General features: G+C 37.1%; 2 protein-coding genes across 18 annotated transcripts; one reads left to right on the forward strand and one right to left on the reverse strand.

The window, feature by feature from the left end:
* The first annotated feature begins 1,251 nt into the window (after window positions 1–1,251).
* Window positions 1,252–2,660, forward strand: LOC103984833 (uncharacterized). 2 transcript variants are annotated; one of them, XM_009402391.3, is made up of 3 exons: window positions 1,252–1,491; window positions 1,573–2,257; window positions 2,513–2,660. In XM_009402391.3, the coding sequence occupies exons 1-2, from the start codon at window positions 1,279–1,281 to the stop codon at window positions 2,248–2,250; spliced, it is 891 nt and encodes a 296-aa protein (XP_009400666.2). In that variant the 5' UTR covers window positions 1,252–1,278; the 3' UTR covers window positions 2,251–2,257; window positions 2,513–2,660. The 2 variants fall into 2 exon arrangements, with proteins under 2 accessions (XP_009400666.2, XP_018681816.2); XM_018826271.2 differs by lacking the exon at window positions 2,513–2,660 and having other exon boundaries at window positions 1,254–1,491; window positions 1,573–2,436.
* A 1,209-nt stretch (window positions 2,661–3,869) lies between these two features.
* On the reverse strand, window positions 3,870–26,790 carry LOC103985053 (sterol 3-beta-glucosyltransferase UGT80A2-like). Of its 16 annotated transcripts, none has more exons than XM_065182848.1 (17): window positions 26,540–26,790; window positions 24,624–24,805; window positions 21,847–22,083; window positions 20,954–21,065; window positions 20,698–20,868; window positions 18,816–18,879; window positions 18,576–18,633; window positions 12,335–12,437; window positions 12,172–12,248; window positions 10,348–10,395; window positions 10,086–10,235; window positions 9,479–9,639; window positions 7,448–7,492; window positions 7,207–7,284; window positions 5,733–7,110; window positions 4,464–4,643; window positions 3,870–4,265 (listed from the first exon to the last, which is right to left on the reverse strand). In XM_065182848.1, the coding sequence occupies exons 1-13, from the start codon at window positions 26,601–26,603 to the stop codon at window positions 7,480–7,482; spliced, it is 1,440 nt and encodes a 479-aa protein (XP_065038920.1). In that variant the 5' UTR covers window positions 26,604–26,790; the 3' UTR covers window positions 3,870–4,265; window positions 4,464–4,643; window positions 5,733–7,110; window positions 7,207–7,284; window positions 7,448–7,479. The 16 variants fall into 16 exon arrangements, with proteins under 16 accessions (XP_065038920.1, XP_065038913.1, XP_065038914.1 ...); XM_065182841.1 differs by having other exon boundaries at window positions 5,733–5,867; window positions 5,970–6,046; window positions 7,001–7,110; window positions 7,207–9,639; window positions 26,540–26,789; XM_065182842.1 differs by having other exon boundaries at window positions 5,733–5,889; window positions 5,970–6,046; window positions 7,001–7,110; window positions 7,207–9,639; window positions 26,540–26,789.
* Between the last annotated feature and the right edge of the window lie 1,112 nt (window positions 26,791–27,902).

Below are 27,902 nucleotides of genomic sequence, written 5' to 3' on the forward strand. Positions count from 1 at the left end.
GGCCACCTAAAACGAAAAATACATAGCTTTCCTCTCTACTATAAAAGCCCAGAGGTCACCTCCTCGGCAATCACTTTGCCAACGCTGTTTACTAGTAAGCCAACATCTATTATACCATTTATCAAACCCATACATCAAATTGAGAATTTTCAGCAATCATTTTCTATACAAATATACACTGAAATAAAAGATGACAAGCAAATTCATCGCCATAAAAGATTGCCTTTGAAAAAGCGACTTGAGGTGAAGAGGTAAGATCTATGAGACGACTTTTCTTTTGTTGGGTTAACAACCCATATTCAACCTAATGCGGGCTTTATCAGTCCACAGCCTACACCCCCTCTTAATCTAACCCTAGATCAATATAAAGGATGTGGTGGCTATTTTGGCAAGAGGTGACTATGTTTTTTAGGCCGAAAAAGGTAGCAACGTGGTGATCTTCGCAACAGCAAAGAGAAAAAAAAAAAAGGGTAGAAAAACAAGAGAAAGAATGAGAAGAAAATAAGGACAACGCAGAAAGACTGTTCTCAATCATCTAGCAGTGTTCTCATCTTAGGTTAGATCAAATCTATAGTAGACTCTTGTTGTGATTACTTTGGAAGGTTTTAGATATCGTGAACGGTGACGTGATCCTTGTATCTCAATTGTTCTCTTGTGATTGTTGTTTGGGTTTAGGGCAAGAGATTAAGATTTGTATATTCATTATTTTCATAGTGGATTATCTCTAGTTTGTCCCGTGATTTTTACCCTTCACATTGGAGGGATTTTCTAAGTATATTTTGATGTTATATTTGATTGTGATTTTATTTAATTTCGCTGCATATCATGGTCCGTTAGTATTTGTTCGTATACAAAGATTATTCTATTTTATATTCCCATCATCTTTATAATTCTCAAGAGATGATTATAGTTTTGGATTCATCGTCTCTTAAGAATGCACTCTTTCTCTCACTTCAGCCGTAATGTGATTTTTCTCTGAGTAAGGTATAAAATTTGTATGAATTGAAGGTTCTTCTCTCCATCAGAACAATAGGGCCGATTGCCTGAGCTCGGCTTGTTGGTATCGTAATCCTACTTGATGATCCCTTTCTAATAATAAACTTTGCAGGGAAAGATGATACGTGGGGATTTTATGTCTCGGGTTGATGAAACTGATGGATACGTTATCAGAGAACCAATGCATTTTAATTTACTAGGAAATTAAATGCTTTGAAGAACCAATGCATTTTAATTTACTAGGAAAGTGTAGATCTAAAGTCGTCATATTTCTAAGTTGAAATGGGCATCAATGACATTTTATGTAGCGTCAATCCGGATGAGGTGTCTCGTGTGTACTACGCTGACGGCCGCATTCATATAAGAAAGAATCGGATTGGCTTGTGCTTGGACGAGGGTCGCCGCCTACAGGCAACCGACATGGACCACCGCCACCGCTTGCCTCCGCCTCTCGCCAGCTTCGCCGCCTCATGGTCTTTGCCTTGGCAACCTCAGGTATCTTCCCTCTTCTTCTCCTCCTCCTCCGACCTCTCGAAACTAGAGCTTGTAGCCATGATAGGTTGGAATGCATGGCAGGAAGCGGACGGAGTCGCGACGGCGGAGGAGCTGAAGCAAGCGCTCCTCCGGACGACCCTGGAGCTCGAGTCCACTCGCGCCACGGCCAAGGAGGAGCTCCGGAGGATGGAGTCCCGGGACCTCCACCTCTCCCGCCTGCTCGAGGCCGCCACCCGAGAGCGCGACGAGGCCCGCCACGCCCTCCTCCTCCTCCTCCTTCACCACACCGACCGCGGTCAACCACTCCAGGAACCCAAGCCCAACCTCGGCCCCAACTTGGCTTTGGACGAGGGGACTGACGTCGCGGAGGCGGCAGCGGTTGCTACTGCTGCCGCGGAGGACGTGGATGAGAGAAGCAACCGGGCGTCTTCGGCGGTGGCGGAGGTGGAGTTGGCGGCAGTGAGGAGGGCCCTGCCGGAAAAGGGGCGACTGGTGGAGGCGGTGATGGGTGCGGGGCCGCTGCTGCAGACGCTGCTGTTGGCGGGGCCGTTGCCGCAGTGGCGCCACCCGCCGCCGGACCTGCGCAGCTCCGAGATCCCGCCTGTGGCCATCAGTCTGAACTCGATACCGAAGAGGGAGAAGGACGGGGCCGGGTCTCCGTCGCCGTCCTCCTTTTGGAATTCCTCATCGTCCTCTTCCCCAGAAAGTGGCAGTCACCGTAGTGTCGGCGGGGAGGTCCAAAACGTCACGTTCTCTTAGAAAAAATGTGACGTCTCTCTCTCTCTCTCTCTCTCTCTCTCTCTCTCTCCAGATGAGTGTCACGTTCTTCTCTTTCCCAATCTGCATGTACGTAGCAAATGGGCAAAGAGACATAGAAAACACTGCAAAAGTTTGTTTTCTGTGAACAAATAAAACAAAAACAGTAGGAATCCTCCCAATTCTCAATGCAGCAGTTTTGGTTTGCCTCGTGCTTTTGTTTTCGTTTCATGTTTTTCGCCTTTTGTTTCTTGTTTTCCTGCAGATCAAATGTGATGAAAGCAATTAACTGGGCACATTCTACCGTAAGAAGGATTCTGCAAGACACATATCTTTCCGAGTCACCCTTTCATCCCCCTTAAATCTTTCCAGGATTTATTATTGTAGCGGTAGCACTTGCCGAAATATATTGTTCTCGAGATAAATCCAGCTCACCGGTTAACAGCTGTTGTTAGAGTTGTAAATATTTGTGTATGATATAAAGAAAGATGAACTTAGAAGACGGTTTCATATGGAAAGAATCATATTATATATATTAGATTTGATCCTCGCAAACGATTGAAAGAATCGAATTATGTATATTGAGTTCGATTCATAGTTTAAGATTGAAAATAATCTAATCAAATATAAGCTAACTGACAAATTTGAATCAAATTCATTGTTCTTTCATGTGGACAAAATACGATCTTTTAAAAAAAAATTTAAAGAAAGGATTAAATTTTGGATATAATTAATATCTGACATGATATATGTTAATCTTGATTAATTTGATTCGATGATCTTCAAATAATAAAAATACGATTAAGGAGATTGGATGTTGGATTATGCCCAACAGGTAGTTACCAAACCTGTCTTTTGAACCAACCAGCGTTAATTATGGACATGGGTCAATTTGTTGGCAGAATCCAATGATGAGCTTGGCATAATTTAAATCACCTTTAGCTTTTCTTCATCTTGAAATGGGAAACAATGAAACGAATGGCTATACTATAACTAATGTAAGGAATGATCATACGGTCACGGATAAAATTATAACCGAGATATTTGATATAATACTTGAGGGTTGATCATAGGTTTGACAATCTCATTTTGTTTATTTTGTGATGGATCAACCTTTTATCATGTAATCATCTAGAGTTTACGAAATTCATGTTTATAATTTACATTGACTATGCTTGCTTAAATGGTTCTTGTGAATAAAATATTTTCTCTTTTGTAAGTTGTTAAGGGATCATTATTTTTTTTTAAAAGATTAATCTTTTACGAATGAACATGTAAAGAGATAATCTTTACATAACAATGTACTCAGCTGGAGAGATTTGGTCTCATGTGAATGCTGAATAGGATGCAGACCAGAATGCAGTATGATCTCAAGTTGTGATCTTTGTAAGTACTGTGAGGCAAGTGAGGATAGTCTCTCCAATCTTGTCTTGGAGTCGGAAGTCGTAGCTCTCATGCTGACCTACCCATGCATAATTGTCAAACTAACCCTAATCTTTTCATCAATCCTCCAACATTACAAGAAGAAAGCCAATATGCTGGTTGGTGGCACACAGCTGCAATCATTCTGCTAGGTTCTATTAGTTCCCTTCTTTTCTCTCTGTGCATGAAGAAGATAATACTGAAAAGTTTTGTACTCTCAGGATCTGATCTTTGAATGTCGAAGAAGATAATGCACATGTCGAGTATAGAAAAACAAAAAAAATAATGTTAGGTGGGGGAACACCATGAGGTTTCTGACACAAGAATTTTCACAAGAATCCAAGACTTGTTGGCCATAATTGACTTGGATATGAATCAGTAGGATCCAGCATTTACATCTTCGTCCTGCAGAGAAGGGAGCTCTGAGGTCCTTCTTTCTTGCTTCAAGTCTGAACATGACCCAGCCCTACATCTTCCTACAGCCATTGGGCTTGACCTCCTTGCGGACCTTGGACCATTTGGAGCAAGTCTCATCCTCCACTCTTCTGGAGGCTGATGACAGAAAGCTAACCTACATGTCCTCCATCTACATCTACCTGTCATCAGAACAAATATGACGTAAGAGAAAAGTAAAGGGAACAGCCTTTGGATTGCTCTGAAAAACCTTCTCAAGATGAAACAAAATGATGCCAAAATGTATTGACATGCTCTAAATGATGCTACAACTCATCTTGGTGACTTTATCGTTCTCAGCAGAATCATGCAACATCCATAAAAAAGAGAAGAATACATACAGATCTCCAAGTGGCTCATGCAGATTCTTGCCAATGTGGATATTTGTCGACGGGATTGTTCCCAGGGAAGATCCACAACATTTGTCAAACAGTTGTCAGGTACTTTGAGCATGAAAGACACCTGTGTGGGAATTGGCTATCATGTTGATGCCAAACTACAAAAGGTGATGTCTATTCAACCTGCACATGATGATGAACAAAAGTTGAAGGAGACAGCCAATAATAGAATAGATTGGATAGGTCGTCTGATGATGATGTTGATGATGATGAGCATATTTCTCACTTCATTTTAGATTATCAAATCTGAACTGATGTATAAATGCTGGAGAGAAAACTAATAGAACCATGTGAACCTGAAGTGCAAAATATATGGACAATGTTTCATGCAAAGATTTGTATAGATAGATAAATTGTTAGATGATATTGCATTTATTTGTTTACATGACTATCTTGGTCAACAATTAACACCCTGATACTTAACTTTGTACAGCAAACCATCAATTTATATTTGGTGTACCTCATATTGCTTTCGCCTCTTGTCTCTTCTATATGCAGAGTGGCCATAACTCCTTTGCATACCATGAGTTCATGGGGACAAGAACAGTAACAGTGCATGTGAATCCGTTTAATTAAATTACCTTGTCAGATATCTTTGGGTATTTTAAGTCACTGTGAAAAATAGATCATTGTCTTCTTTAATGGCAAGAGAAACATTAAAAAAATATTTTTTTTCTTTTTTATTCCAATAGATCCCTTTCTTACCTTGTCATTTCTTGTCATATATCCCTTTTTTCCTTTTATTGTGTTTTTTTAAATAGATCTTGACTTCCGAATGTGCCTTTTTGGACTGATACCACAGAGTTTGACCTGGATTTCCATAGAACATTAGTTGCTCCAGTTGACACTGAAAACTAATTACATTCAGTAGGCCAAAAACAATAAAGAAAGAAAACAAATATTATGTGGTAAATGCCTAAGTATATGATCATGGACTGATCCCTCGGCCTGTTTGGACCTTCTCGGGTCTCAACGGATTTGACCTATTCAAGTATATGGCCCGTTTAAGGTCCACCATAATCCCAATTTTATGATCGACAAAAAGAAAAAGACAAACCAATAACTACAAGATGGTTGCAAGATGCCGTAAAAATAGATTCCTGCCTTCATCACTTCACCACTATATGCACACATACACATGCAAAATGGACGAACTGTAACGATGCAATGTGAATTGATTGCAAAACAAGAGTTGATTAAAGCAAACCTTACCAAAAAATCAGGACACCTGTTCCAAGCGTTCACCATCAACTGAGCACCTTGAACTGGGGGTGAAGTCTCAAACTGCACTAAGCAAATCAAGGACTACTCATAAAGACATGCTCTGGTTCATAGTGACTTCATGATCTGCACCAAGAAACAAACAAGTCTTCTTGGAGGTTTAGCCTATTTTATACAGTATAGGAATTTACTGGGACCAGTTGTTTCATAGTGGTTTAGCATGGTTACCTGATGTGAGAGAACAGAAGAAACAGAGTGTCTTGCCCCTTAGAATGGACAGATACGAAGGGAAAACCCACTCTTCACTGTTAATTCCAAGAATAGACCATTGCATTTCAAGGAAATGAAGAATCATCCTTTTGCTACTTATAAATTCATATTATATTTGATAAAACATGCAGGGTATCCTGGAAAGTCACCTTAATCTCTTAAGGTATTTCACTGAAGACAATTTTAAGTAAATCCCATGTGGCTGTAGATTCAAGTCAGCTATTGAAATAAGAGAGAGTAAGCTATGATACTATTTCCCACTAATCTTGTGAAATGTTTGTGCAACTGCACAATGGCATGTGGCTTTCAGGACGTTCATAGTCTATGGAGTAAAAGTTTGCTCAATCAGAAGAAAAAGTAATGGAACAAAAGGAAGATCATAGACATGATCTACGACTTTTGGCAGTCTAATTTTCCACAAACAGTTTGGGTCTTTAACAAGAACAAGCTACGAGAAAATAGAACTTATCGAAGTCACAAACTACGAGTCTGATACGAACAAACAGATATTGGAAATACCTAGAAATAGTACAAAATGTATCAGGACTTAAACAGTACAAGAAACAGATATGAAACGAAACAGAAGGAGAATTTTATAACATGTATCAGGACCTAAACAGTACAAAATGCCAAAATTCACAGAAATAGGCTAAGAGAATCAAGCTTGCCTAATTGCTTGATAACATTCCATCGCAACGTAAACATCGTGACTATGTTAAATCAATATTGGAAATAACAAGAAAATGGGGAAAAAGGTTCTTCTTAAAGTTCCATGTACATAACAACACCACCAGTGCATGTCACATTCTATTCTCCCGAGCATGAATATCAATCAAGGAGAAGAAGGAATAGCGTGTTTGTCATCTAGTAGCCATTAAATACATTGCCATAATTTAGAAGATGGATTTTCACGCAATACAAATTAGAACATGCACTAGGATATCACTGTTATTAGAAATAAATGAAAAGGATTCATTCATGTAGCTCACCCCAAATAGTTGGGATTATAACCCTCTGTACTTGTTAATGATGCTTTTGTATGGCCTAATTGCTTATATACCATGAAAGACCCACTGACATCATCTCCATTTCATGCACTCTACAAAAAAATAGACTCCAAGTTATAGCAACATAACAGAAGTATGGCTCAAATATGAATAGATAGATGTAAGCAACATAAAAGCAAAGATCTTACAGATTGGTTCCACAGGTGCAACAATACTAAATCTTTCCTGCAGTCTTGACTATGGACTTCCAATCACCATAAGTGTTTCTACTCAGTAAAGTGAGATACTAATCAGAGAAATTGGGAGCAAGTTCTTTAGCAGCTAACAAGAGGAGGTCCAATGAAAAACGACAAAGAATAGGACAGACATAATTTCTGCTTCGTAAGTCATATTAACTTTAATCAAATGCTTGCTTAATGCAATTCTTACCATATAGCCCAAAGCTAAAGCAATATCACTTCTCAAGCATGAATGCTGAATTTGCACCAGTACAGGAAGATCCATCAATAGGAGCATTAAGTAGCACAAGAATGAAAACAAATAATTTATCATTATAACCTATCTAGCATACAAAGCTGAAAGTTCATGCAACTTTATTTTCCTCATCATATCTGAATCACCAAAATAGACAAGAATATTGAGGTTAACCATAAATGAACACACAAAAGGATAACCACAAAATCATCACCTTGGATTATTTGTTTGCTCTCCATGAGGACAATCAAGATGAAGATAGCATCACCACTAAATCAATGATCCTATTGATTTAGTGGTGATGCTATCTTGATTTTCTTTTTTTTATCATATAGACGAGGTTATTGTATAATTGACGGTTTGATGATGAAATATATCATGTAGGTAAAAAACATAAAGTTTATTATAAATAGTATGTAGAAAATATTAGATATGATATGATCATGGACAATTCGATAAGATCAATAATATAGATAGATCATAGAATGGATGCAATCATAATAAGCAGAAAATGTCATTCGCTTAGCCACGTTAAATCATTCATTTGATAGTTGCGAGACTTGAAGCTTAGAGATATGTATTTTTGTATGTGCTCGTGTATTGCATGTATAGAAAACTAATATCGTGTGATTAATTAGTTATTACCTCCCAATTGGTCCAAACAATTTGGGTTTGTTGTGATGCCTCACGAGTTTATCCACCCTTTGAACAATTCTAATAAAATCCTTTGACTAAGTGTTAATGTCAAGGTTTTCCCAAGAGATATCAATAAGGAGGATTAATAAAATCCTTGCTCGATATTAAGGGGGACGACTCTCATTGTCAATTTGGTTGATGACTAAAATGACCTGTCTATATTTTCCCTTCTTTACAAAATTCTTTCCTGATTTATTTATTTAAAGAATAGAGAAATTATATTAAAAAAAATATATTAGTGAATAATTTAGATAGAGGTTCATATGAGAAAGAATATGTAACACCCTTGATTAGTCCCACATCGAAAGTGGGTAACACCTCTGATTAGTTCTACATTGAAAGTGAGCAAGATTAAGATTAACTTATAAGGGTTTGATGAACTTTCAATATGGGACTAATCAGGGGTGTTATAATCACCCTCACTCAAAGGCTTGACATCTTCGTATCTAATGGGCTAATTGATCTATCAATTTCGTTTGGTCCAAACCATTGACCAAAATGTTGTAACACTTTCAATGTGGAACTAATCAAGGGTGTTACAGAATATTTTATGATGATATGAGCAGGTGATAAGAAAACCTGTAAAAAGATGTTAGATAATTATCATTGATATGAAAAGAAATATGAGGAAACTTAATTTCATTAAGAGTATGATTTTTGATGTAATTGTTGGAGTTGGTTGTTTAAACAAACAGGAGGCCTGATAAAAAATTTATAATCATCCGTGATGTGCACAATCAACACCGCACTTTAGTATAAAGCAATGCGTGAAAACAAAGGTTGGGGTGTCTCTTAATTGTGACTTGACCTGTGTTGGGTCACTTTTCGACGGACTTCTTTGATCGAGCAATTAATTAAATTAAAAGTGAAGGAATCTTCTCTTTCTCGGTCTTCTTCCGTTGACAATTAAACCAACCCACCACCAACTCTCGTGTATTGCTGTCCCGTTCCGCCCAAGACAAAATGCACCGGTTCTCATTGCTTTAGGCCTTTATGTTTAGCCTGTGATGCGATGGCGTGGCAGCAGCACAACGGTAGTGACTCTCGTGGGATCCACTGTCGCTTGCTCTATGGGAAAGCCGAGGGGTCGAGGAATTCCACGAACCGGAATGGCCAGGACGTGTACATTATGGCGTAAAATTAAAGCCAGCACGTGGGATGGCATGGGATGATTAATAACTGGTAGGGTAAGATATATGTACTCTAGCATATAGATATATGTTCCACCATAAATGCCTTTCTTTAACAACATAAAATGCACAGAATGTAACTTGAGGTGAAAAAAAACACCTTCTAATAGGAGCAACCAAGAAATCCACGAAGCTTGATGGTTCAGGTGTAACTTGAGGTGAGATTTTTGGAGGAAGATGCTTTAGAAATGCTTTAACAGCTCCAGAAACACCATCCTCCGTTTCCATGGCTTTGGCTAGTTGGACAGCATTTTCTTTCACCTGTAAATTTGCAAAATCCACATACATTAGACTACAAAAGGAGACTAAATGATTGATTCACCAAAACTAAGGTTTCCAATAATAAATATTGCTGTTTGAAAGTTCACAGAAACACATAATCCAATCGCTGCAGGTTTTGGATACATTCTGCAACGAGTTTTGTAGGAGCAACATTTCCAATGAAACGAAGTAGAGTCCTAATTGTAAAAGAACATCTGGTTCTCATTGCAATTGTAAAAGAACATCTCTGACAACTCCTGCATTTTTCAGAAGCCTCACCACTGTATTGCAATTGGTAGTTGGTAGTTATCTCTCGCATCTGGTTCTCCTACTAGCCACCATTGTCTTTTACCACAAATCATGGTCATATGTCTTGTCTTATCATGTTCTCACCAAGCACAAATATCAAAATAATCATATGACATTTGGAAAGGCCGATTACTAACCTTCGGTGTCATCATGAACATTATTGCATCAACCAATTTTTCTAGTGAAAATTGATCAACAGGGATAGGTGAGGGTCCCAGTCCCCTGGCATGCACTCGTTCTCCCCAAAAAGGTTGGTCACCAAAGAAAGGTACAATAGTAGTTGGGCACTACAAAACCAACGTTATGTAGACAAGTATGTACATAAGCAAATTTTACGGTCTCTAATATGAGAAAAAAGAAAAAGAAAGCAAGGCAGAGAAAGCAAGTTAGAAGTGATACAGCAGCCCTAAGCCCAGCGGCTGTTGTTCCAGCACCACCATGATGCACCTGAAAATATACAAAAGATAAAAATCAGTTCAAATATGAAGTGTTGCTGGCATTCATATCAACATGCCGTTAGGACATCTAGCTCTGTTGTTGGCAGTGAGACCAATCATGTCTAGTTGTAAAGCATACAATGAAACAGCAGCAAATGAACAAATTTGATATATCGGGTCTCACTCATTTGTCTCATTCCAAAAAATATTATTTTTTCAGAAAGGAATAGCAAAGCCAATCACATAAGTAAATCACTAAAGCTTCACATATTTAAGCAGCTTTGGAGATTTTGGATTAAGTAGTCATAAAACAATATTCCCTCGATTAATGTTTTTCAATTATATAAGGTGTTTAGTTGACGGAAAGAAAAAAACATACTGGTGGAAGATTGAGAGAAGCTAAAAGCGATAGTTCAAAAACTTGAATAATACTACAATATCAATATTACTAAAATTGTTCAACTGAATAGTTGATCAATTTATTTTCACCACTATCAATCAACAAACAATGTTGTAGGTCCACATTGGATCTAGTATTTTTAAAAGCTCTTGGTGCATGCCTAAGCGCCTGCCTGAACGAAATAAGGCGCTCAAGAATATTAAATTTTAAAAATTATATATTATGATCGATAAATATGATCCTAAAAATAAAAATGACACAATCTAGTTTCTACTAATGGAGAATTATGCTAAACAAGTTTCTAACCAGTGCTAAACAGTTCTAAAGAGTGAGTCAATATAGCAAGGTCTGCAATATCGAATTGTATCGCTCGGTACGAGCGGTACGTACCGGTCCGACAGGCTATCGGTACATGACCGCCCGCTACCGGGCGGTACGTTAAAAAAAACCCCGTATCGGACGATACGGGGTATTATCGGGTGGTAATGGTCGAAATTTCGACCGTTACCGCCCGGTACAACTCGATAACGATCGATTTCGACCGTTACCGCACTATAGCAGTAACGGACTGAAAACCCTATCCTAATTTTTTTTTTCAGGTATTTTCAGAGGGTTTAATGGACTGAAATCAAGTGTACCGCTTGGTACACCTGGGTGTACTGCTCGGTACACCGTACCGTACCGTACCAAGCCCAGGTTAAAACACCGGCACGGTACGGTATTACGAACCTTGCAATATAGTGGTAAAAGAGTTATAATTAGTGTTAAAGAGTTCTAAAGAGTGGATCAATATGATGCTAAACAGTTTTAACCAATGCTAAACAGTTCTAAAGAGGAAATTGAGAAGAGGAGTAACCGACGACTATTGAGGAAGGTGGGGGAAGGAGAGGGAGGCGGACAAAGCTACGGATGAAGGCAGCGGCGACAGATGTAGGGTTTCACTTCGGGTTTGTTTCCAGGGGGGGCGGGTTTTGTGTTATGGTTTCACTTTGGGTTTGTCTCTCGGGAGGGTGGGTTTGACTTGCTCATTCCATGGAACCATGCTCAAACTCCAACCCAACTTCACTTGGGCACTCGCTAGAGGCGCTCGACACTAGGGCTCAGGCGAGCGCCTAAGCAGCACTTCATCGAAACATCTCGCCTGAAGGTTTTGCAAGGCGCTCGAGCCACGCCTCGCCGAAGCACCTTTTGAAAACACTGATTGGATCCTCCTTATTTCAAGAGACTTGAGCCAATGCTCAACTAACATGTACCCTATGATTCCTGCTTTAGCAGGTACCTGAACTCTATATTGAAATTTTCTTCATATGTCATAGAAGATCTTGGAGTAACACTGCAACAAAAAGTAGCATCAGCAAATCAAAAGTGTCAAGTTGCATGGCTTACCATTGCCTTACACTGCGGGAATAACCAGTCATGGGGAACATTATCCAGCAGGTACACGTAATCCTTGGGTTCTGCCACTGAAAAATAACATCCTTCTATAAAATATCTCAGAAGGATAAGCAACAAAGAGAAAAAAGAACTGTCATATAAACAATATGCTCACAATTTCCAAGGCCACCCCAGCCCTTATTGATGATGCCTCTTTGACCAGTAATTTTTAGTGCCTCCACAATAATCTTTGTCATTTTTCCAGGTTCTTGAACAGGCTACAAATTTACACAAAAGTTTAAAATAAGAATGAGTACCGATACTAGGAGGGCATAGACATTGATGATATTAAATCCTATAGAGTTATGACCACAACAAAATTCAAATAGTCAAGTTGAACAACTAAATTTGCTAAAACATCTTATATGCATGAGGTCTAGGAGGCACACAGGATCTGAGGTATGTGTAATATGCACTGCAATGTGAAGCTCCTGTTGCTAGAGAAGGATTACTCTATTTAAAATTTGTCAAAGTTAAAATTGTAATGTTCTCTTAATGTTACAGGGATTATAATCAAGCAGCAAATTCGGTTTCAACTCAAGGTAGAGTGGCTGGGGTCGAAGTGTTTTAGAAGGAAAAATATACCTTCTCTCGTTAAAATTTTGTCAAATGACCTTAACATGTCAGTGTGTAGATAAATTGAAGGAGCAAAAGATAAATTGCTCTTTCTGATAGTAATGCTTGCAGAAAATTACATGTTATTTTTTGTGCTGTAAAATTGAAGGAGCAAAAGATAAATTGCTCTTTCTGATAGTAATGCTTGCAGAAAATTACATGTTATTTTTTTCCAAGAAAAAAAAAGTTCTATTATGATTTCAAACATCTTCTCATTGATATAATTCTAAATAGTTTATTTCCTTTGTTTTATTCCTTGATCTTTGTAGATTTCACCTGACTTTAATTTTACTTAATTATGATTTTTGTCTTCTTTTGCAGCTCTCGTATCAGATTGTTGATTCTGTGATTTGGCTTGGAATATGCGACATGATAAATGATTTTAGGAAACAAAAATTAAAGCTGCAACCTGTGACTTATTTAAGTGGTGTACAAACTTCTGCCTCTGACATACCTTATGGGTATATCTGGAGTCCCCATCTTGTTCCAAAACCAAAAGGTTATTTTTTGAACTTAGTGATCATTGTTTAAACATATACTTTGAGTATAGATGTTAACTCTGTGACTGGCTCATGAACTGGGCAATTTCTCCTGGTCTAATCTGAAATCGAGCTTACCACACTGGCATACCGGGCAATAAGCTGACTGGTAGCCTGTTGTACCAAACAGTAAGTCTATCATCTGATACTTGCTTCTCTATGGTCCATCGCTGCCGCCTTCCCACCATGCTGTTGCTCCTCCATTTGTTCGTTTGTGTAAGGGCCTCTCCTAAACTGCTTGCATGCATTGTGATCTCTTCTCTACTGCATGCACACTCCTCTTCCTTCTTTTGCCTCCTCTTGCTCTCACTCTCGTTCTAGGTTCATCCTCCTTCTCTTCCTCTTTATTATGCTCTGCTCGTCTATATGGTACCAAACGGTATCAACCGTTGATACATTTATTGGTACCAATATCGTGCCAATCTGACCATCAGTTGTTATGGATACCAACTGAGACTTTAATTCTTGGATGTATGATGACAACATAAAATTTATCCAACTATAAGAGGTCAGCTTGTAGTTGCATGTAAATGTATTTTCATAATTTTTGTCAGAAAAGAAATGATGGCACCAATTTCTGTTGTTTTTTTTTTTGTTCTTGAATTGGTATAATAAATTAAGTTGCATTAGCTTTTCACGTTATAGACAACAAGAGCGTTAGTCATAATTCTTTTTTTATATATTCATAAACTGACCTTTCTGAAAGAATTTTTACATTTTGATATTTGGTGTATGGAAAAGTGTAAGCTTCAATTGTTTTGTGTGGTTACTATTTACGATTGGGGACCCAAAATTGATGTGGTTGGATTTTGTTTCCTTGACCTTGCATCAAATTATGAACCGCCAGAGTCACTTATAGATTGGCTGAATGCTAGTGAAAAGCCTGTTTATATTGGGTTTGGTAGCCTTGTAAGTTCATTTTGCTATTATGATGTTGGTCACCCTTTCCGCAAATGATCTTTCATTGGCTCTCCATAGCTTCTGCAAAATATCATTGTAGCCATATTGAATTTATTTTCTTTCACATTTGTTGACTGTCGCCTTTATAGTTTTTTATTTCTTCTCTTAAAGCTTATTAGTACTCTAACTGGTTATTTGTTAATAGGCACTAGTTTGTACTGCATAATTATTCTACCACTATAGATTGCAATTGCACGTCTTTTTCTCAAATATGTTGTATAAGCTTTTATATATAAAGATTGGTTCCTTACCTTTTACTAGGCATCCTGGTTTCAGATCACATCACTGTTATAGTTGGTTTCAGGAATTGTCTACCACATGTTTGAGAAATCTAGAGTGGTTCTTTACTTCTTTTGATGTGTGGAATGTTTCTTAAATCCTCCTTGAAAGATACTCGCAATGGCATTCCCCTTCTGTCTTCTAGGTTAATTACTAGTTATTACTGACATAAATAAGTCTCAATGTGCATATCTGTTGCAAATTCTTATATCAAAAGCTGAGTTGTCTGATGGGGTGCCTAGGTTAGACCTTGATGATCCTGTGACAAAACGTGCTGAAGAAATTTATTTTGCAAAATTATCAGTTATATAAAATGTCTCTTCAGTATTTGTTTGGAACATATAGGAATTAATATGGAAAATTGTAAATAATCTTTCTATTCACTGAGGGTTACGAGAACCCTCCAAGATCCTACATTCGTATGATCCTCATTCACTAGAGCTCATCCTTTTGCCAGATATCAGTTGAATTATCTACAGACCGTCATGCATGATAATTACTGCTATACGAACGCTTTTATCTTATTGACTAAGAGTGCATTTGGGAACATATTTGAAATGTGCATTGATGGTATAATGCACGTTTCAAATATGTATTGATGTTTGGTAAATTTTTTGAAATCATATTTGGTATGAATGCTGTATTGCAAATATTCAAATGTTGATGCTACCTCGGGATAGCATCGACAAAGGCAGCATCGCATGCAACATTTATGGGATGCTAATGTAACTTTTCAAATTCCTAAAATCCACTATGACATTATATAAAATTACATAATGGCCAATATAATTTAGTGAGAAACCAACATGATTTATATCTTTTATAAGATGAAATTTTATTTATTTTATTTTCGAAGGTTATTTTATATTTATTTATATGATTATATTATTTATTTATTATATATCCGGGACATATGAAATCTTTTGTAAGATTACAGACATTTATTTATTTACTTATTAATTTAAATAAAAATATGTATTCCCTTTTGAATAACTATTAAAAATATTAAAAGGATAAATTTGTCTATAGTATTCAATGAACTTTTGAAATATAATTTTACCAAAAAATAGTTATGTCAATGCATATTTAAAATATAATTTTTATCTGTTGTTTACTAAACTGTATTCTAGAGTTACATATTCTAAAGTTCTAAACAGTATTCTCTAAATACACATTAAAAATATAAATATGTTCTCAAATGCAACCTAAGTCAGTGTTACTATTTTTTTTATGCTAATGTATTACATTTTCTCGGTCCTTATGTTATATGCCACAATGACATAAATATTGAAGTATATGTTAAATAATTATGTCGGACTCTTGTAGTTTAGCTTGTAATAATTCGATTCTGAGTTTTACTGTTTGTCAGGAGAATGAGTTGCAACCTAACCTATTTATCTTGTAATCTAGATAGACTTCGACCATGATCATTAATAATCTTCTGTTTGATAATGACACTCAGCTTTTAAGGATTTGTTTATTCTGAAATGAGACCTGGAATTAGCGTTAAGAGAACAGAAGGAAAGGAAAAAAATTGGTTTTATTTAGTTTCCTTTTTGTAGCTAGTTTATTGAGCTGTAAGGATTTGTTTATTTTTGGATAGACATAGAATTAGCATTGGGAGAACAGAAGGGCTTACACTGCAGGAATAACCAGTCATGGGGAATATTATCCAGCAGGTACACGTAATCCTTGGGTTCTGCCACTGGTTCTGCCACTGAAAAATAACATCCTTAAGTTATTCCTGATACACGTAATCCTTGGATAATATTCCCCATGACTTCAAGGTCTAACCTGGGCACCCCATCAAGGTCTAACCTGGGCACCCCATCAGACAACTCAGCTTTTGATATAAGAATTTGCAGCAGATATGCACATTGAGACTTATTTATGTCAGTAATAACTAGTAATTAACCTAGAAGACAGAAGGGGAATGCCATTACGAGTATCTTTTAAGGAGGATTTAAGAAACATTCCACACATCAAAAGAAGTAAAGAACCACTGTAGATTTCTCAAACATGTGGTAGACAATTCCTGAAACCAACTATAACAGTGATGTGATCTGAAACCAGGATGCCTAGTAAAAGGTAAGGAACCAATCTTTATATATAAAAGCTCATACAACATATTTGAGAAAAAGACGAGCAATTGCAATCTATAGTGGTAGAATAATTATGCAGTACAAACTAGTGCCTGTTAACAAATAACCAGTTAGAGTACTAATAAGCTTTAAGAGAAGAAATAAAAAACTATAAAGGCGACAGTCAACAAATGTGAAAGAAAATAAATTCAATATGGCTGCAATGATACTTTGCAGAAGCTATGGAGAGCCAATGAAAGATCATTTGCGGAAAGGGTGACCAACATCATAATAGCAAAATGAACTTACAAGGCTACCAAACCCAATATAAACAGGCTTTTCACTAGCATTCAGCCAATCTACAAGTGACTCTGGCGGTTCATAATTTGATGCAAGGTCAAGGAAACAAAATCCAACCACATCAATTTTGGGTCCCCAATCGCAAATAGTAACCACACAAAACAATTGAAGCTTACACTTTTCCATACACCAAATATCAAAATGTATAAATTCTTTCAGAAAGATCAGTTTATGAATATATAAAAAAAGAGTTATGATTAACGCTCTTGTTGTCTATAACGTGAAAAGCTAATGCAACTTAATTTATTATACCAATTCAAGAACAAAACAAAAAACAACAGAAATTGGTGCCATCATTTCTTTTCTGACAAAAAATATGAAAATACATTTACATGCAACTACAAGCTGACCTCTTATAGTTGGATAAATTTTATGTTGTCATCATACATCCAAGAATTAAAGTCTCAGTTGGTATCCATAACAACTGATGGTCAGATTGGCACGATATTGGTATCGATAAATGTATCAACGGTTGATAACGTTTGGTACCATATAGACGAGCAGAGCATAATAAAGAGGAAGAGAAGGAGGATGAACCTAGAACAAGAGTGAGAGCAAGATGAGGCAAAAGAAGGAAGAGGAGTGTGCATGCAGTAGAGAAGAGATCACAATGCATGCAAGCAGTTTAGGAGAGGCCCTTACACAAACGAACAAATGGAGGAGCAATAGCATGGTGGGAAGGCGGCAGCGATGGACCATGGAGAAGCAAGTATCAGATGATAGACTTACTGTTTGGTACAACAGGCTACCAGTCAGCTTATTGCCCGGTATGCCAGTGTGGTAAGCTCGATTTCAGATTAGACCAGGAGAAATTGCCCAGTTCATGAGCCAGTCACAGAGTTAACTAAGTTCAAAAAATAACCTTTTGGTTTTGGAACAAGATGGGGACTCCAGATATACCCATAAGGTATGTCAGAGGCAGAAGTCTGTACGCCACTTAAATAAGTCACAGGTCGCAGCTTTAATCTTTTTTTCCTAAAATCATTTATCATGTCCCGTATTCCAAGCCAAATCATAGAATCAACAATCTGATATGAGAGCTGCAAAAGAAGACAAAAATCATAATTAAGTAAAATTAAAGTCAGGTGAAATCTACACAGATTAAGGAATAAAACACAGGAAATAAACTATTTAGAACTATATCAATGAGAAGAGAGTACCAATAGTAAATATATGAAGAAGAAGGTCATTAACTACATACAACTCAAGATTATACTAAAAAGCAAGACCGGATAAAAGCACGAAAATTGATTCAATGGCTTCAGAATATAAGCTATAGGTAGAAAAAAAAAAAACATAGGCCATTATTATGACATCATGCAGTATACTGCCGAGATAGGTAATGATAGAAACTAAGCTGGCATCAAAGCACAAAGAAAGAACTTTCACATTAGCTTATAGAATTTTACACAATAACATCAAGATCTTAACTAGGTTAAACAGACAATGTTAACCACTCTTTAATTTAATACAGAAAATATAACAAATCAAACAATAGGAGAGCGAAATATATTTTTCTTACTCTATATCCAGCAGATTGCTTGACATGGGAAAGAGGATGCGGAAATTCACTAGTTGGTCTGAAAATGTGAAAGAAAATGTCACATCAGGCACACTTCAGCTCTTAGGTTAAGGTAATAACAGGCAGTGCATATAGATTTGCAAGTTACCTACTTTTACTAAAACCAACTTCAAACATAGCCATAATGTAAACCACCATATTTTAATACAGAAAGAATGAAAAAGGGAAATAAGATCTCACGTCCATGGCATTGTAAAAAAAATGTGAATTGGTACTTTTAGCGCCTCAGCCACATGTGTATGCCCTGAACATGCAGTCATCCAGGTCGATAGTCAGAATCATCATTCCTCAGGGATATAAAACAAAAAAAAAAAAAGTCCTTATGGAAATGACGAAACATGAGCATAAACTCAATGCAGTCTGTTTATAGTATCTATTAAACCACTATAACCATATACAAGTAGAGACGAGCAATAAACATCTTGTGCTATCAAGGCAGATTGAGAAAGCAAGTAATTTAACTAACCACACAAATGTAGCACATGAAATACAAGGAGGTGACTAGTGAAGTTATATGGTGCTCAACAGTAGGAGGAACTATGTTTAACTTCAGGCTTTGCTGGATCTGAATAAAATGATCAAGGTTCATTCTTAAATACTCAGCTTGTTTCTAAGACCAAAATAGGTAAAAAAAGCAAAGTGATCATATCCTGTTAAAAACTCCACTGATGTCCAGCAGTAGATCACATCACAACTTTTACCTTGATGTCAAAGAGACGTAAAGCTTATGTGATTTTAATTTTGAATTAGTCCTGGCAACAGAATACCCTTAATGCTTAACACGTGTACCTTTTTCCAACCATGTTGCGATGATATCATTAGATTTTATTCCATTGCATAGGCCTGTTCCTGTGCCGAGGCATATGCCACAGAGAGCCTAAGCAGCAGCTCTTACCCAATGATCCTGTTCAAGATATACCAAATGATCCTGTTGGTATATACATTGTTTGCAACAGAGAGCCTAAGCAGCAGCTCTTACCCAATGATCCTGTTCAAGATATACCAAATAAGCCAATGATATCTCAGGCAACAAACCAGAAAAGTTGAGAATTTGGTATCATGGGGGCCATTATTAAGTGCAATGAGTACTTTGTCTTAGTCGGCCTTTTTCAGTTTATCGGAGAGGTGAAAGCCTGTTTGTCTGTGCGAGTATGATATTGGTGTGGAATTTCATTATTTTAAATAAATCCTTCCCTCAGTTATCCTAGACTTATTTCCACTTCATATGACCCATGTACTCCATTCGTTTGTTAAATTATTTTTCCTTCATTTTGGTCTGAGATATGCCAAAACATATCACTCTCTTAGGATGTTGAATTGTTGCCAATAATTATTGATTCACTAGAATGGCCGCTTGCATATAATTCATGGATCTGCCCTGCCCATAAGACAACATACTATTTGTCGCTTGATGTAGCACCATAAATAATGACTGTAATATCATATATTGCAATATCACCGGTTTGGTATAGTTCAACTGGTTTTTATCGGTCCGACCACCAACCAGTATGTGGACCAGCCCAAATAGGGTGGCCCGATCTGGTTCAGCATAATTATATTATTATTATTATTTTCTCTTTTAACTTTAACCCTACACTAGGGCTTGGCTTGTGCATTGTGACTCTCACGTCTTCACCCATCGCTACTCCCATGTCTGCTTGTCGCCCTCTGCTCGCCACCACCCATGCGCCCGTCGCCAACTCCTAGTACACCTCTTCATCCTCGGCTTCCTCTTCCTCTTCTTCTTTCTTCCTTTGTTTCTCTCCCTCCCCCATCAATACCAAAGTATGTTTTAGCACACCGTATGTTGGTATGCTGGAATGGACCAGACTCGAATCGGTCTAACCATGGCCCATAATTGCAAACCTTGTGTAATATAATGATATAATGCACAAACAAAAAAAAACATAAGATTATGTAGTGTATTATATATTACTTTCTTACTGTTCTTGGAGGCTAAACAATAGATGCTGACATATCTTAATCTGCTAAAATCAAGACCAAGAGAGGAAAAGATAAAAAATCTACTTTCAGCTAATAGTATAGAAGTTTAGATTCTAACCATATGCGGGTGGATTTGCAATTATAGCATCGACTTTGAACGGAACATCGGTGCCAATATCAGGATCCTTACAGGCTGAAAGCAAGGAAAATATAATTTCTTTAATCTGTTTCCGTTGGATAGGTATCTCCGATGGTGCAGAAGGTAAGAAACCTTTATTCTTAACCATATCTGAAAAAGTACCAATCCATGAGCTGAACTATCCGGAAATACATTTGTCAAACACATTTAATAACTAACTAAATTATTCACATACATTCAGCAAGAATTTTTGGATCTCCACCTAGAGGATAAAACTCCAAGCCAGCAGTTAAAACAAATTCCCTGAAATTTGCATGAGTTGCCAGCCTAACACGATGACCATAGGCCTGAAAGAAACTTATTTCATAATCATGGGGCAGTCATGTGGAACACAATGTCCAAAGAGGCTAAATGCTGAAAAAATGAAGTACATATAAATCAATAATACTGCCTTCTGAAAGTAATGAAAATCAAATGTCTGCGCATAAGGAAATGATGTCCAATATCAAAAGACAATGCTGACTAGACAAACATGAAGGACAATGCTGACAAGTATTCTTAGCCTTTGTTCTAATAGGACAAAAATATTTTTTATTTCTCCCATGTCTCAAATGCCCAAATGGGATACTCAAAATACTGGATCAAGATGTATAAAACTAGGAACTTTTGATGAGACCAACGATGCATAAGAAGAAAAATTAAAACCATGCACAAACAATTAACAAAGTTCCAGAGTGTTAAATAAAAATGACTATAAATCTCAGGGGGCACCATTTCGGGTACTGGATCCGTCTCGGAGATTTGTTAGATCTGTATGTACCAGGCTTATACCAGTGTACCGACACATGATACGTTCAGGCGTGTCAACAAGGACTCAAGCAATCCGTTTCTCGGTTGTCAGTTAGACCAATCCATACCATCCGCACCATACCGACTTGGGTGATACAACAAACGTTGATAAATCTTACTAGGCACTTCCGAAATTTAAATTGGAAAATTTCTTAATAAAAAATATGAAGTAAATCTACTTACTAAACACTGCCTGAACTAAGTTACAAATCCAAAATTAGACCGATGGTAATTGTTAGGATTTAGTAATACAGAAGAATGCATCACAAATTAACTAACCTGCAAAAGTTTTCCAATAGCAACAAATGGTTGCACATCACCTCGTGTCCCAACAATAAGAATGACTATTTGCATCGGAGGTCGATACTGTAGATCAGGCAAATCTACTGGCTCTTCATCAACTGCTTCACCATATATATTCTCAGATCTCAAATTTATTGATTTGGTTTCAAAATTGCTTGGAACATCTACCACAACAGTCCCATCATCCTTCACTGTAGCTATTTGATTTAACGTCTTCATCCGCATCATATAAAATTAAAAGAAAAACCATAAAAATAGATAACAAAAAAGCCCAATATAACTGAAAAGATTCCCTTACAAAGACAACATGATGCAAGCTTTCCTTGATGACAAAAACATAACATTGCAATGTCATACAGTATAAGGACAAAACTAGTAAAGGAACTGAACTTATTCAGCTTAAGCCAAGTAGCTGGGACCACCCAGCTTTTAGTTAGAAGGAATAATTCAGAGCAAAAATAAAATTCTCATTGCCCACTACCCATTTGAGCAAAATGTACCATTTGGCATGCAAAAATGAAGTTCTCAGAATTTAACGAGCAACAAGCATAAATTGATTTATATTTTTCTTCTATCTCTTCTTTTTTCTTTTCTTTCCCTCTCTCATTTCAGATGGATGAGTACCAAGCCAGTCCAGTTCAGTGTCTAAAATCAATTAGTTATAAGCTTTGGTTATGGGCTTTTAGGCTTCTTCAGTTTAGAACCTGGGTTTATCTTGCCACAATACTCCATTAAAACTCAAGTGTTCCTACTGTAGCATATTCATCAAAGAAGTGGAGAAGTGGATATGAAAGGGGAGGAATAAATGAAACTTGCCACATCAGAGTTTCGTCGAATTGGTATCTCGCTAGTGCTTCACTTCTCTCCTACGTGGCTCAGTGGTCTCATTCCAGTTTGACCACCAAAGAAGAGGAGAAACAATACATGATAGAAGAAACAAATTAAGCGTTAACTATTTATTCTACCCTTTGGTTTTAATGCCTAGTAAATTAGATTTTTCCCTTTTTATTCTACCCCGAGGAAATTAATCCTTGATTTGGAGTGCATCTAAAGTCCAGTTCATGATCTATCTTCATGGATGAACTTACTGTCTGTTCTCTTATCATTAAATATGCTTAACCACACAATGAATAATAGGTTAGTTCTCCATCATGTCTATAAATTTTAAAACCAATCCATTTCCAATCTATTTTTCTCAGTTGGTCATCAATCTTTATTTGTGTATCAACATCTAGCTATGATGGCATTGATTTCCCATTGTTGGCTGCTATAACCTACATAGCTGCAAAAAATGCCATACTTTCATGCTACAATGACTTTTGTTTTCCCATTGTTGGTTTGATCCTTTCTGTCATTGTGCATATTTGGCTTCATTTAGAGACATGCCCTAAGCCTATGTTGGCCACCATCCACCAATCCTTCAAAAGTACTTGGCTTCCATCTAGATTGTTCTATACCAAAAGGGTCCATCATCTCGGGAAATTTGTAAGTTTCAACTTATAACAACATCATATGTTATGGAAATTTTTGTTCCAATTTTGAATATGCAAGTTTTCATAAATCAAGTGGCAATTATAAGTCAATTTGTACTGGAAACTTTCACTTTTTCCTTAAAGAAGCTCATGTCCAGATTGTCAATGGTTATATTGTGGCCTAAAGCAGTGATCAGCATTCCATCATGCTTGGAACATATTTCTCGGCCCTTCTCAAGCTCCCATTAGCACACTCTGAAGTCTTCTTATTGCAAACTTATTATCAGCATCACAGAACAGAGTGTTTCGCAAGCAAACGCTGCATAACAAGGACAGAGAACTTACTAACATAAGCCCCTGCAATATGTTCAATGTGACTAGACATAACACACCAGAAAGGAGGTGTTCAAATAATTAAGTCAAGGTGTCGTAAATTTTGAGTAAGGCCAAAGAAATTATTAAAAATTTAAGGAAATGACATCTTACTATTCAAAGAGAAATTACTCTTGACAGAGCTAAATGGCAGGAAAAGGCCCACATAACCAAAATTCAAATAGAAAATTTTGAATTAAAGGCTTCTTGTGGTGGATAATCATGCATAGGAGCTTTCGACTGTTAACTATGTTACATGTGGCTTCTAAGTTTTGAAGTCACTATCCAAAATTAATAACCATGATGAACAGTCTCTTAAGAGAACAAATACATTGAATATCTGGGAAGATGATATGGCTCACTGAACAGCTAAAAATGGACAGCAGTCATCCAATCCTTCCTCCCGTCTTCTTTTCTGCTGTCCTTTAAAATCTTTACTCTACTTCAAATCATAAATCAAAGTAAATATTCTGTGGCTTATAATTACAGGACAGAATTCAGCAATATAAATTAAAATTCATCAGTCTTGTTGACACATTTAAGAACTAAAATTATAATAACCAACCATCGATCTAATTCGTCTACAGGCAGCAGATCTAAAATCCACATTTAAGCATAACACCAACATAGTCTCTCACCAATTGCTAAAGCGCTGCATCTTCTTCTATTCTAACTGAGAAGATGGACCTAGGGTACCCCTCAAAATTTCTGCTTCATTTATTTTTTTAAAGCAGCAAACATGCCAAACAAGGTCGTGGTTAACTAGAGTAATAAAACTTAAAACTGTTCATGTAAAGAGAGATGCACAATAAGAATAATCTCTCAGCAATCAAAAGCTATACTAAAAAAAATCCTATAATATAAATATTAATACATCCCAGGAAATAAGGAAGGCCAAGAGGGTCAAACCTTTTGTTTGTCAGGAATCTTGTCGTCAAATAATTGGGCTGTTGGGTCATCATGTGGACTATTTTGCCCATGTTTCTCAGTTTTGGACCTTTCTAGATTTGGTCCTTCTGAGGAAGTCTCTGATTTTTCAGCATATTTTGTCCCTTTAGGCATTGTGCTTGCCCTAGGAAGATTTCTCTCGACTGAAACAACAGAAAGAGAATTTAGATGCTACATCACAGTATTAAAAATATATTTTCCACTTCTCAAGCTGTACAAAAGGAGCTACTATGCATTAGCAAATGTGGTGGTCTACATACTGCAGTATCATTCATCGGTAGCTCAGCATTTTTTAACAAATCAAAAGAGGAATAATCAAGATGTTGCAATTTGGCACCAAGAAGTAAGAAATTTACAAAGTGGCATTTCCATTTCTTCATCAGAAAATGAGTCCCCCTTGAACACAGAACCACTTTTTCTTGATATCGAACATAGTGCATGAAAGGAAACTTGCTATAGGACATTTATTTTCAACTTGGCATGGCAGTATTCAAAAAAACTTTCGACATACTTCACTTTAATTATAATTATGAAAATCAATCCTACCTCTTCTAGTCCTGTGGTTTCCACACTTGAAGACTGAATACATCAAAAAATTTGTAAATGAAATGAATTAAAATAGAAAAAAAGACTTTTTTTTCTATTTTCCGTATGGGTTGCCCTGGAACCACTAATGTAAAAAAACACAAGTTTAGTCTCTGAACAGAGAGCACATCCCAATAAGTAACTTTATCTATAGAAGTCAGAAAATATAGAACAATCATAAAATAAATTTTGTTCAAACAGATACACTACCGATGCTCCACATTAAAAGGACATAATTGAAGTTAGCCAAGATGGAGAGCACCACTACCACTACCTATGACACATTCGACCAAGGTTAACCATAATAGTCATGAGGACTCTCTTGTTAAAACATACATATTTTCTCTCTATGAAATTTTAGCAAATCACACAATCTTTATATTCACAAATATATCAGTAGCAGATCTCAGTTCTATACTACCTGGTTGGTAACTAATGAGAATAATCTTCGTACAAGGAAAATGATAACTTGTCACATTTGTTCAAAAGAAAACTTACAAAGGAAGAACCTAAACTCACTGAAAAGCTGATGATGGTTCAATCAAGTCAAAACAACCTGTCTTGGGCGTGATGGTACCAGCTGGAAGATGTTATTCTAAGTGTACTAATATAAAAAAAATCATCTCTGATCTGGACAAAGACCATGATTAAAAAAGGGAAATAACCAAAGAACCGATCAACGATCACCACTTGATAAGTTCTGCTCTTTAGAATGTTTTTTAGGTCAACAACATTTTCTTGGCAATTAAAAATCGCACTCCATCTAAAGAAAAATTTTCAGCGACTCTTGTCAATCTAGCACCAGCAGAAATCCAGCGCTACGACTAAAGCCAGTGTTCGGTGACTAGATATTTCTACATGTTTAGAAAATACTGTTTCCCAAATCTTGTTATTCGCTACAATAGGGTCGTTCTCGGACAATTCCCAGTTAGTTACGAGCCCTCTAATCGATACGGGAGACACCACCGCCGTAAATTACCTATCTATCCGGAACCGCTAGATTTCATTCCTCTTCCTAAATCACTCGTGACGCCTCAAAACCCATCAGAGTAACTGATACCAAACTCCGAAATCAGACCCTCGAACTAATTAGAACCTCCCGTTGTCACATCGGTTACATCAGAAACACCCGAGTATCAAAGAACGCAGCGACATAAACACGCCGGTGGAACTCCATGAAGAAATCAATCATTCAAACACCCCATCGGCATAGACAACAGTACGAAATCACGGGGCACCACAACCCGCGAATACGAACCCAACCAAGAAGAAGAAAGGGTCGCGAAAATTACCCGCGGGAGAGGAGGCGGATCCATCTTTGTCGCTCTCCCCCATGCTGTTGCTGTTCTCCGCCATTATTAAACGGCTCAAAATTGAGAAGCACCGGTGAGAGGAACGAAGAGGGAGTGGGGCATCGGGAATACGGTGCTCGCCAAGAAATAGTGAGAGCGAGTGGGAATCGGCGCTATGTAATGATGCCTTTAGCCTCCGAGTATAGCAATCACCAACCGCCACTTACGAATATGAAATATGGATTATCTAAATGGGAAAGCATCTCTTCAAGATTGGTGCACCCATTTCAAAAACGGACTTGGGTTTCTTAAACCGACGTGTCTATTTGCTGGGCCAGTCTATATCCTTCGATCGTTTCTTTTGATCTCAATCATCCGTCTGATGAAACAATGGACGGTTCTGATGGGCCTCTGAGAATTCGTGCTGTCTGAGGCACTCTTACTTGGAATTTGAGTTCGTCATTTAAAAAATAAAAAATAAAAAAACAATTCTATTAAAAGAAAACACTTATTCAGATACTACAAAATTAAAGGACGGTATTCCTGAATCGAAAATTCCCTCAAACACAAGATCCTTCTATGAGTTCCAGACAAATGCAACATCAACAAAAAGGAAGACAAATGAATTATCAATAAAAAGGAAGACAAATGCAGTATTGTGCTTTATAGCAGAAGGTCAAATAATAATAATAATATTAAAACTATTCGATTCGGAAATTTTACCTTTCCCCGGAAGTGAGGATTTTATCATAAGTAAATGATTTGACAAGAACATCAGTCATCATTTGGTTAGGTTGGGGACATTGACTCCAATCAATGATTGTTCTAAATCAAGGTTCGTCTTATCGTATCGTACCGACGTTTCGACTCAGGCTCGATACGATACAGTACCGGTGTACCAAACGGTACATCAGGGTATACCAAGCGGTACACCATAATGTACCGAGTAATTTTATATTTTTTCATACTATAACACTGTTATAGTATATCATTGTTGCACTGTAGTTGCGCTACAGTATAATACTGTAGCATTGTAGTGGTACCGGGCGGTCCGCGTACCGGTAATCTGTTGGACCGATAAGTACCGCCCGTACCGAGCGGTACATTTCGGTATGACAAATCTTGTTCTAAACACATATTGATTTTAAATATTATCATATTATTTGACAAAACAAGCTGATATGTCATTATGATTGGAGACTTGTTGACGATCAGTATCAATAATGTAATGGATAAATATGTTTTGTATCTCCTATTCCTAATCAGTCAGTAAAAGTATTTGGTATTTCTATATCCTCTTTCAATCCAAGATATCTTGGCTTTATTCTACCAAAGGAAAAGAGGTATTGTTGGTGGTTGAAAG

This window comes from Musa acuminata, chromosome BXJ1-5 (assembly GCF_036884655.1).
Source record: "Musa acuminata AAA Group cultivar baxijiao chromosome BXJ1-5, Cavendish_Baxijiao_AAA, whole genome shotgun sequence".
In the NCBI taxonomy this organism is placed as follows: domain Eukaryota; kingdom Viridiplantae; phylum Streptophyta; class Magnoliopsida; order Zingiberales; family Musaceae; genus Musa; species Musa acuminata.

What these genes read in the sequence shown, in the direction of transcription:
- LOC103984833 (XM_009402391.3), top strand. Translation starts at nt 1,279, where the DNA reads ATGGGCATCAATGACATTTTATGTAGCGTCAATCCGGATGAGGTGTCT. An exon ending in CTTTGCCTTGGCAACCTCAG is followed by an intron (nt 1,492 to 1,572) that starts GTATCTTCCCTC and finishes AATGCATGGCAG; the next exon opens with GAAGCGGACGGAGTCGCGAC.
- LOC103985053 (XM_065182839.1), bottom strand. Translation starts at nt 26,603, where the DNA reads ATGGCGGAGAACAGCAACAGCATGGGGGAGAGCGACAAAGATGGATCC. An exon ending in AGATTCCTGACAAACAAAAG is followed by an intron (nt 22,084 to 24,623) that starts GTTTGACCCTCT and finishes ATGCGGATGAAG; the next exon opens with ACGTTAAATCAAATAGCTAC. An exon ending in TGTTCATGATGACACCGAAG is followed by an intron (nt 9,640 to 10,085) that starts GTTAGTAATCGG and finishes GCAAATTTACAG; the next exon opens with GTGAAAGAAAATGCTGTCCA.